Genomic DNA, 10,117 nt, shown 5'->3' on the forward strand with positions numbered 1-10,117 from the left:
TACTAAATCCACCTGGAAAAAATCTATGGGGGTGGAGTGATAGGAGCTGAGGGAAAGCAGCAAAAACCAACCAACAAAGGAAAAAGTGCTTCTTGACCTCCTTCCAAAGGGTCAGAAATTTTAACTATATAAAGGAGATGGTACATTTCAAAAAAAATCTTGAACACTGCATTTTCTTGGGAAAATTTGCAAGCAATTTCCTTTAAATAAATGGGACAAATGTTACTGTTTGATGTGAGTCAGCTGATTTACACTAGCCATCTAAGGAGCAAAGTTAGCACCAATCACAAATACAACAGAAATGGGTTACATTGCATATTCTCTAGTCTAGGGACTCTCACCTGATGGGGATTTAGGGAGAAGTTAGTATCTTTCACTCGGCAAAAGGGATAAAAAGTTGAGCCAAGACTAGCTTTTCAATATACTTTCTCTCCCCATCAAATGACAATTAAAAAGCAAATCTTTAATTAAAGTTACACACAATTTTTGCCACTGACAGAAATTTATTCTTCCATTAAACAAGACTACAGCACTCTGAATTGTCTATTCAGTGCTGCAATCCCAACCACAATTTATGCTAATTAAGTTTTTACGTCAAAAACAAGACTCCTCCGAAAAGAAAAAAATAACTCAGGGAAAAAAATTTAAAGCTCTCCAAAATAATGGCAACTCATTTACACTTGGAAATAAAAAATGCAGATGTTAGCCCTTTACACTGACAGGTACCACCGAATGTGCTAATCTACACAGGCCCCCCTTTACACGACGCACACTGCCTTATAGAGATCTGACACACGAAGCTTTCTCCTGAAGGCACAGATAGGCACACAGCATTTATTTTGCCTGAGAGGCTCAAGGTTTTAGTTTAGAGGGCCCGATGTTAACGACAGGTGCACTGAGTGGCTATCATATCTTCATATTCTTTATAAGCAATTGAGCCATCAGTCTCAATGGTCAAAACACTCAAAGGACTGTACTTGGCAGGCACACAGGACGAGTGCGGCACTGAGGGGTCGAGCTTTTCGTGGATGACGTTCTGCACCATGGTGTGAACCGGGGAGCCGTACCGATGTCCCGCTGCCCTCGGACAGTCCCCTTTACAGTATCGAGGGTTGTATTTGTGTGGGGCCACAATCCAGTTGTCCCACTTCAGCTGACTAAAGCTAAGTCTAAAGTCGTGGAGCTCACACTCATTCTGGGGAAAAAGAAACTGTCTGAAGTATTCACTCAGATTGAGTGAAGCTGGAACCAGAGGCTTCTTCAATTCAGAGCTGACCGTTTCCTGATCTCTCCGGTGACGGGAAGCTCTTACAGGCTCAGCAGCCTCTTCTCCCGTGGGATAAGTGGACAGCCCTCCCTTCTGGTCAGGAACATGTGAAGGCCTCCTTTTATGGTGGTGGGAATACCGCCTGTGATAAGCCTCAGCACTTGTGTCATTCAGATATAAAAGCAGTGAGGGGGGCACCAGGAGAGTCGTATGAAGTGGACTTTTCTGTGCTGAAGGACGCTGCGGCTGGGCTGTCAGACATGTAAAATTTACAGACATGTGAATACTCCTCCTGTTGGAGGCCACTAGGGGCTGAAGGACAGCGGTCACATCAATCTCAATCCATTTGTATTTCTTTCTAAATTCAAACTGTGAGTTAACGGTAAATGAGTTTGGAGCTTTAGGGGGAGTCTTGCTAGAAAGCTCTGGCTCTTTAATCACCAGGTTAAACACACATTTAGCAGGAGAAGGAAAAGCAACGGAATTGCTGAAAGTGTATAGCAAGACTGACTTGAGTAAATGTTCAACAGCAGTAACACGATCCAGGTTAAACAGCAGGTCCACTGATGGAAGGGTTCCTGAGAAGAAAAACAATCCACCAGTAGTGCTCAATACAAATGGAACATAGCAGGAAGTCAAATCAAGGAGTTAGTACCTCAGTATGTGCTTTTGCCCCTCTTTTCCCACTTTCTCAAGCCTCAAAACAAAAGCGGGGGTGAGATGGGAGTTATGAAGAAAAAGCAGATAATCAGCGCTTACAGCTGGGTACTTTATCACCAGGAAGTCAGAGCCGCTTTGGTGATAAATTAAAACAGGGGTCTCTACATTCTGAAGTTTCAGAATCTAAATAATTTGCTCCAAACACAGGGAATGCTAAAAAGGAAAGCATTATTTTTCTCTTGGAGAGTCTGTAAAGGGAAAACTACACCAAAATAAACACTTAGTGGCAGGGGGAGGGTATAGCTCAGTGGTAGAGTGTGTGCTTAGCATGCATGTGGTCCTGGATTCAAGCCCCAGTACCTCCATTAAAAAATAAATTAAAAACCTAATTAGCTCCCCACCCAAAAACTTAGGGAAAAAAAGAAAAAACACTTACCAGGCTTGTTAAGGCATTCTAAGTCCTTATTGAAAGAGTCAATAAAGAAAACTTACTGTCTATGTTAATTGGGAACACTTGAGACTGACAACAGACGCTCAAAAACCCACTATAATAAAATAGGACATCAAAGAAGGGTTTTAACGAGCCACAACTGACCTGCTGGGTTAGAAGTCAGGAGCTAGTGAATATTGTTTTTGTTTTTTATAGTGCTGCTCCCTTCTCTCACACACCCAAGACTGTCAGCTAACACTGCGTTCTTACAAAGATCCACTGGGACTTAAGCTTTCCACTCACAGCAAAAACTACAGAGAAAACATTCTGTTTCATAAAGCACACCAATAGCTGTAAAAGGTATTTTAGGCTCATTTCCAGTCCAGCATTGGTAGAATGGGAAGAATAAGCAACTGGAAGTCAAAATGCCTGGTTTCCAGTCTTGATTTTGTGACCCTGGACAAGACACTAACCCTAGCAGCACTTTCATCAGCCTACTGAGCCATTAAGTCTCTTCTAGCTCTAAAATTCTATCATATTAACCCACCGTAACTCATGAGGACATAAGGAGGAAACAGTAAGTTCAAGTACCAGATTTGCTTGGATTTTGATATTGAATAATTGCAAAGTAAAATGCCGTTCAAGGCGCAAAACACAGCTCCTTTCTGTAATGGAAAGGAGAAGGTCTATCATCTTCCCTCTACCCATTACCCAATCTGCTCCTACACACCTGTTGCCTGGTCCCCAGGAGCCTGCTTGTGCTGGGCACAGGGGGTGAAGAGCCGAACAGTGTTGTAGAGGGGACTTCTGTTGGATTTGGGGATCCCCTCCTTGGTAGCATATGCCATATAGAGCCTCTTCATGTAGCGCAAAGCTCTGGCGTCTGGCTGCAGCCTAGGGGCCCCATCTGGCCCATCATAGAGAACTCTGAAGAGAGGGGAAAGGAGGCCAGATCTGTGTCTCTCATCTAGAGGCTGTAGCAAAGACCAAGGCTGAGCCTCAGATTCCAATGCAGCACTAGCGGCAATCTGAGCTTCTCTGCTAGAAGCCTGAGAACCAAGGCTAATAGGAAAATAGAGCCAAGCAAAGCAGCAAAACCAAAGGAAGAATTTGCTGGGAAGTGCCATGGCTTGGAAGAATTAGCAAGGAGCACATTTCCCCATACCAGTCTTCCTACAAACCAGGAAGAGCCTCGGTTGGTCTCTTAAATAAAATTTAGGTGTGTGGGTGGGCTAGGTTCACTTCTGTAATCAGACCTCAAGGATGCCCAGCTGAAGATAGTTCTATCAGCTATATGTCAAACACCTGACAGAACCCTATTTATCCAATTTGTCCTCCTTACATATGGATATATTTGGTTATTTAGCTTTCCTCTTCCTTTTCCCTGGCATTTATTTAAAATGTCTTAAGTTATCATTATACTAATGGTCTAATCATGTAGCTGAAAGGCTAAGAGAAATTGAGGAGTGATCTTAAAATAAAACCACTCATTTTTTCAGAGCGAGTAGGATTCTTAAAATGTTCCTTAGGTATTTGCTGAAACTTCCAAGGCATATGGAAAAGCTAATTATTCACAATGTTTGGCAGATCTGTGGGTATGCAATTTATGGTATTGGGTTTACTCTTCTTTATCCTCCCCACCGCTCCCATTTTCAGGTGCTTAGAATAATTATTTACTGCATGCTGATTTGGAGGGTGAGAGAAAGTCGCAATTGGCATTGAAATTCCAGAGAGCAGAAAACTGCTAAGTTGCATAGTTCTCTGAGGTAGCTTAATAAGGATATGTACTTGGATTACTGCAACATGCCTTAAAAAGGAGGATGTCACCTTTAATCTTGACTCATTTTATAACACCTTGATGCCTTCACTTTGGTCTGCACATTTGCCTACACAAACTTTGCTTGAAAGGTCTATTCTATACGTCTTTGCAGGTGCTAGAAAATAAAGTTTTATTTGTTTTTCATTAATCACTCAAATGGTGGTAGAATTTGCTAGGGTATTTTTGTTCTTAACTCTTGTAAGTATTTATGTTTCTGCCTCTGAGCGGAGATCAGGTTAGAGATTATGTTTCAGAAAAATGAGACAAGGGTGCACCTTGGATAGCTGAAATGAGAGGATATCCAGTGCCACCCCTAAGGAGACTGTTTTCTGAGAGAAAGTCAACCTACACTCACAGTACAAGATACAGAACCAGTCTATGCAGGGCCTGGGCTGATAAAACTAAGGTATATTTGTAAATTTTAAGTTCATTGCCTGCCAAGCTTCCCCTAGCCGGTCACTGGTAAGCAGGGTTATAAAACGCACTCAAACTGTTGAATGCAAACTTGGATCTAGATTACATACGGCTAGCAATTCCATGAACAAAACAGGTACAGACATGCTGCATCAAGTGGGAAAGTCAGTCAGCTGCACAGGACAGCAGCATTCTTAAGTAGAAAGCACTTTCCCAAAAATGATATCGCCTTACACACGTTCCTGCCTCCCTCCCTGGGAAGTGGAGCGAATTGTGGGCAACCTGACAGTCCGTCCCTGGCCAAGCCCTGTCGTGGAGAGGGGAGAGCTGGCTGCTGTGAAGGTCGCCTCTTCCTTCCCTCCTCCCACCACTAACAGTTGTTCAGCAGTTGCTGGACAATTATGTGAAGTCTGTTGTGGCTGGATTTGAGGAAACGTTTTAATCTCTCCTGGAAAAGTCTACACTCTGCCACTGTAATCCGGTGGCTGCCAAGAGAAGTCCCAGATCCGTGTCCTTGACTCGGGTCCTGGGGTCAATGATGGTCTGAACATAACCGATCCCAGTTCCAGCCACTGGACAGGACCGTATAAAACCTCGTGTCGGCTGCCAGGCGGCACCTCCTCCGGCCTCCGGGGCGCTCTCCACCGCGGGAGGACACCGGCCTTTAGCGCGCGGCTGTCTCGACCCTCGAAGTTGGCAGTCACCTTGCTCTTCACCTCTTGGTCCCGCCCAGCTCTGGCCGCCTCCAGCGGCTCCTCAGAAGGGCGAAGACCCAAGAGAAGCTAGAGGGGCTCGGGGGGTACCCCCGTCCCAGTGCCCGCCAATCGTGCTAGGCCCCACCCCCCGCCCAAGCACCGCCCACCACACGTCACCTGTCCAGGGCACTTCTCTCCCGCACGGAGGAAACGGCGCCTCCCCCTGGAGACGGCCGGGAAATTGCGCTCCCGGAAGTGACGTCACCGCCTCCTAGCGCGGCGCCCGTCCCTACCGGAAGTGGCGGGCTGAGGCCGGTGGATCCCGTACTGTGGAGGGCGAGGTGACCTCGGTGCGGGGGTGAGGTTCTGCCGCCCGATCTCGGTGGCCTCGGGAGGGTGGGGGCGCCGCCTAGGCTGGGAGAAACGGGGGACGCCGGGGAGGGTCTCGGGTTGGGGGCGGCGCGTCCCGGGCTTGAGCCCAGCGTCTGTCCTCCCTCCGTACTGCAGGCGCCGCTGCGACCATGGGCCGCGAGTTTGGGCACCTGACGCGGATGCGGCATGTGATCACCTACAGCTTGTCGCCCTTCGAGCAGCGCGCCTTTCCGAACTACTTCAGCAAGGGCATCCCCAACGTGCTGCGCCGCACTCGGGCGTGCATCCTTAGGGTCGCGCCGCGTGAGTTCCTTGGCTAGGCGGGGGTCTGGACTTCCATCCACCGTGGGAACGGCGGGTCCCCTCAGTGAGCGCTCTGCGACGGGCGGGCGCCCTGCAGCTTGCCATGCACACGTTTTCTCACTGGATATTCTTGAAGGCCCTTGAACTGGTCATAGCATCCTCCCTATCCTACAGATGAGGGAAGTGAGTCACGGAGAACTTAAAAGGACTGGCCCAAGGTCACTTATGTGACTCCATCGTCTCCATCTGAGGTCATCTTTACCCACTTCTTTTTTAGAGATGAACTGTTCTGTGTTAAATGTGCAACAGATGGTGATGCGAGTTGCACAATATTGTGAATTTGCTGAAACTCACAGAAGTGTACATTTCAAAATGGTTAAATGATGTTTATGTTGTGTGAACTTGATCTGTTATCTCATTAAAGTATTTTAAAATGTGCAACAGGGGAGAGATAGGGAAGATTTGGTAACAAATTTTCCTCGGTGAACTCCTTTCTTTGGGCCACCTGTAAAATGTGTGTGTAATGCAGCCTTTCCTGATCTGGTTTAAGAGTGCTTTCTTAAAAACTAGAGACAGGAGGGCAGAATATGCTGAGTCAGAAATGAGGACTGGGACCCTTGTGCCTTATATGTGCTCACTGCTTACTCTCATTTTTTATTTTTATAGCATTTGTAGCGTTTTATCTTCTCTACACGTGGGGAACCCAAGAGTTTGAGAGATCGAAAAGGAAGAATCCAGCTACTTATGAAAATGACAAATGAGCAGCTCATCTGGATAATGGTTCCTTGTCTCTGAAAGACCCTTCTCTGGGAGAGGAGTCTACATTGTAGTGTCCTGAAGACACAATAAACTTATTATGGGCTACACTGTTGTGATTTTGCATTTTTATGAGCAGAGTCCTTGGATGTGTCTGCTAATTTTCAAGTTCATAAACTCCCCTCTCCAGCATGAGGCCTGAACAATTTTGGCCAGTCTCTGAGTTTGGTGAAGGATTGTGGCTCACCCCTTGTTCTGTAATCTACAAAACAGTAGCTGCAGCTACTCCTGTGGATGGCATGTATTGTAGGGAACGTTGGCTCCCAGCCTCCGCTGCCACAATGACAATAAAATCTAGTAACTGTATTGTCATTATGTAATTACTTTTCTTAGCCTTTTACACAAATAAAAGTGTTTTAAACCTCACAGCTACCTCTTGAAGTAAGTATCACTGTTACACTTAATTTGCAAATAAGGACACAGGCATAGAGAGGATAAGTAATTTGCCCAGAATTATACAGCCAGTGAATGGTAGAGTCTGGCAAGCAAGTTCATGCTGTGAGAGCTATGCTGTACCACCTTTCCTCCTAAGGCAAGCCTGCCTTAGCCTGGGAGGAAGTCGGCTGTCAGAGGAAGGGGTGAGGTGACTCCTTTGCCTCTAGAACTAGGGTCAGCAAACTGGCTGTGTTTGTACCAGGTTGCTAATGGTGGATTTCAACCATGTGTGGTCCATAAAGCTTAAAATATTTACTCTCTGGCCCTTTATGGAAAAAGTTTACCCCTGTTTTAGAGCCTTTGAACAATCTTTGTGGTGGAAAAAGATACCCTGTTCCATACACCAGGAGGTGGTGGGGACAAGTGCTGGCAGTTGTATGCTTCTGGTTCCCTGCTCTAGTTCTAGAAACTTCTCTTCTAAGGACACTTGGGTCCAGAGCAGCAACTTTTACAGTGAGCTCAGCTTCTGGCCCAGAGTATATCTTCATTTATTCTAATGATTGCTCCTGCCTTTTAGGAATCAAAATTAAAATACCTCAAAACAAAAATCGGCCAAGATAGATTGCATTGTGACACAGGGTAAGGAGGTGAGGCTGAGGTGGACAGACTTGGGCCCATATCCTTTGTTGCTTCCTCACTGTGTGATGCAGGCAAGAAATCCACATTCCTTAGCTTTGAGCTTCTCACCCATAAAATAGATGTGTTAATAATACAGAGCCTTAGGGCTGAGGTAACAGTGAAATGACTGATATGGAAGAGTCCGGCAGGATGGTGCAAGCTTAACAAAGGACAGTGGTGTGATGAAAACTCTTGCCTCACCAAACAGTCTAATTTTCCAGTTTGGCTCTTTGTCCAAGTTTATTCCCAGGGCTTGCTGCTTGAACTGCGGTGTTTTGGGGTCATAGACGCCTTTGAGAATCTAATGAAAGCTGTGGACCTGAAGAAGCTGTGAATGTACCCTTCCTAAACTTTGTATTGTTTGAACAGGCTCACGGCCAGGGGAAGATCGATGATTGCCTTAACAGGACATTAATCTGAATTTTTCCCCTCTGATTTTGGCCCCAAGCTTCCTAGGGGCGATGGCCACCATCTCCCATCTTGGCTTCATTTTACCCTTGGACTTTTATTCCTGGTTCTATGAGTCCTTTTGAGATACCAGCTCAAAATCCAACTTACTCTTCCTCAGTCCAGACCAGGCACTGAGCCTGTTGGTCTGAATCCTTTTATTCCAGGTGTGCTTTACTGAGGAGGGGTTCTCTGAGCCCTTTCATGTGCTGAGCTTCTGCTTTGGGATAAAATTGTTTAAGGGTGCTTTAAGCCTGTCTCCTTCCAAAGGGCTTTCCTCTTTAAACTTGGGGACACAGAGCTCTGTGCAGCAGGGTGCTGGTGGGTGTGGAATATGAGTTGTCATAGCTCAGTGCTCTCGTATGTGATGTGGGATTTGGGGTCATTTTATGGACTATTCTATCTGTAGAAATCCATAAAAAGGAAAGTGGGTGAAGTCTCTTAAGGAAGAGAGACCACTGCTGTGGCCTCTGCCTGTAACCCACCCACCTGGAGCCTCCAGCCGGAGTATGCTCCTTCACCTGCTGCTGGGGCACAATCCGGTGTTCCTTTAGCCCTTTTCCCCAGCAGTGCTCCTGCTCCCCCAGGGCTTTCCTCTCTGGGCTGCAGAATGCAGCAAAGGGGACTCCAGTCAGCCCACAGTCCCAGAGATGCAGGCCCAGAAGTCCATGACAGTTCTAGCCAGCAAAAGAGCAAATACACTTTGACCCTTTGTTGAAGTTTTACCTGGAAGTTTTTCCATTTCAGAGTCTTTCATTTTTCATTAGGTACCTTCTGCTCAGGGATAGCAAAAAAGTTTCCCGTTACTGTTGTGCCCTAGTGATCTTCTATTCACCTGGAATGTGTTTCAAACAGCTGCTCATGTAGCTAAGCCCTCTGTCTCCCATTTCATTCTAGGCACTTAATCTCAGAAACAGAAAATCCCTAGGAGCTGTATTAAGAGTTACCAAGGTATAAGCTGTCAAATGTGTTCAGTCATTTACTTCTTGTAAATTAATCACTTGAACCCCAACATGTTGAGTTCTGAGAGGCCTTAGAGATCCTCCTGTCTCACGACAGAACAAGAAACTAAAGCCCAAAGAGGGGAAAGGCTGGCCTGGTCAGTTACCCTACCTAGGCCCCTGGCTCCTGCCTTCCAGCTAAGCACTCTTTCTCCTTATGGCTCAAACTATTAAAGGCTGCCGAGACCTTTCTGCTGGAGGGTGGAACATGTAGTTTTGCATCGATTTACTCAGCAAAGTACTTGAATGCAGAGAGTGCCTGGATTTAAAAAAAATTTTTTTTTTAATTTCAGGAATAGGCCTTCACGATTCTGCTCAAGGATGTGGGATGGCTGTGGACAATTGCTATCACTTCAACTTAAAGCTGTCTGGATGCCACTTTGCTTTTAAAGGTTTGATTTTTGCTCCATACTTAAATAAAACAACTACAGAGTTAGTGTGGACATATGTTGAAATTCTTTCCCTCACGGTGATTCCTTCCACAGGCAGTAACTAATGGATCTTTTCTTCTGGGAGGAGGGATAGCACACAAGGCAGAGAGAGGCTCGAGCCACAAAGGCTTCTGCAGTGTTGTCACACCCACGCTGAATGGTCCTTTTTTCCCCTCACAGAGGGGACTCAGAGCAGACCCTTCCCTCAGCTGTGGTATTGGCTTATGTTCACACAAAAGGCTACTTTGATTTTGGTTGAAGTACAGGAAGGCAGAAATGGAGGCTCATGAGAAGGTATCTCTTTGGAATGAGCAGGTTCCAAATCCCATTTGGCACATCAACTCCAGGCTTGTTGAGGGGAGGCTGGCGCCGAGTCCACAGATCCTGCTGGCTCTAGGACAACAGGTTG

At 46.1% G+C, this 10,117-nt stretch overlaps 2 protein-coding genes across 5 annotated transcripts; one reads left to right on the forward strand and one right to left on the reverse strand.

Moving 5' to 3' along the window:
* Positions 1–445: 445 nt before the first annotated feature.
* GDF9 (growth differentiation factor 9) lies at positions 446–3,484 on the reverse strand. Of its 2 annotated transcripts, none has more exons than XM_032476726.1 (2): positions 3,088–3,484; positions 446–1,518 (listed from the first exon to the last, which is right to left on the reverse strand). In XM_032476726.1, exons 1-2 carry the CDS (start codon positions 3,482–3,484, stop codon positions 881–883), a joined length of 1,035 nt encoding a protein of 344 aa, XP_032332617.1. In that variant the 3' UTR covers positions 446–880. The 2 variants fall into 2 exon arrangements, with proteins under 2 accessions (XP_032332617.1, XP_006179664.2); XM_006179602.2 differs by having other exon boundaries at positions 446–1,845.
* A 1,993-nt stretch (positions 3,485–5,477) lies between these two features.
* Positions 5,478–6,824, forward strand: LOC102522632 (cytochrome b-c1 complex subunit 8). 3 transcript variants are annotated; one of them, XM_032476728.1, is made up of 3 exons: positions 5,478–5,626; positions 5,793–5,960; positions 6,627–6,824. In XM_032476728.1, exons 2-3 carry the CDS (start codon positions 5,807–5,809, stop codon positions 6,719–6,721), a joined length of 249 nt encoding a protein of 82 aa, XP_032332619.1. In that variant the 5' UTR covers positions 5,478–5,626; positions 5,793–5,806; the 3' UTR covers positions 6,722–6,824. The 3 variants fall into 3 exon arrangements, with proteins under 3 accessions (XP_032332619.1, XP_032332618.1, XP_032332620.1); XM_032476727.1 differs by having other exon boundaries at positions 5,492–5,643; XM_032476729.1 differs by having other exon boundaries at positions 5,508–5,635.
* Positions 6,825–10,117: the final 3,293 nt, after the last annotated feature.

Source organism: Camelus ferus, chromosome 3, assembly GCF_009834535.1.
Source record: "Camelus ferus isolate YT-003-E chromosome 3, BCGSAC_Cfer_1.0, whole genome shotgun sequence".
In the NCBI taxonomy this organism is placed as follows: Eukaryota; Metazoa; Chordata; class Mammalia; order Artiodactyla; family Camelidae; genus Camelus; species Camelus ferus.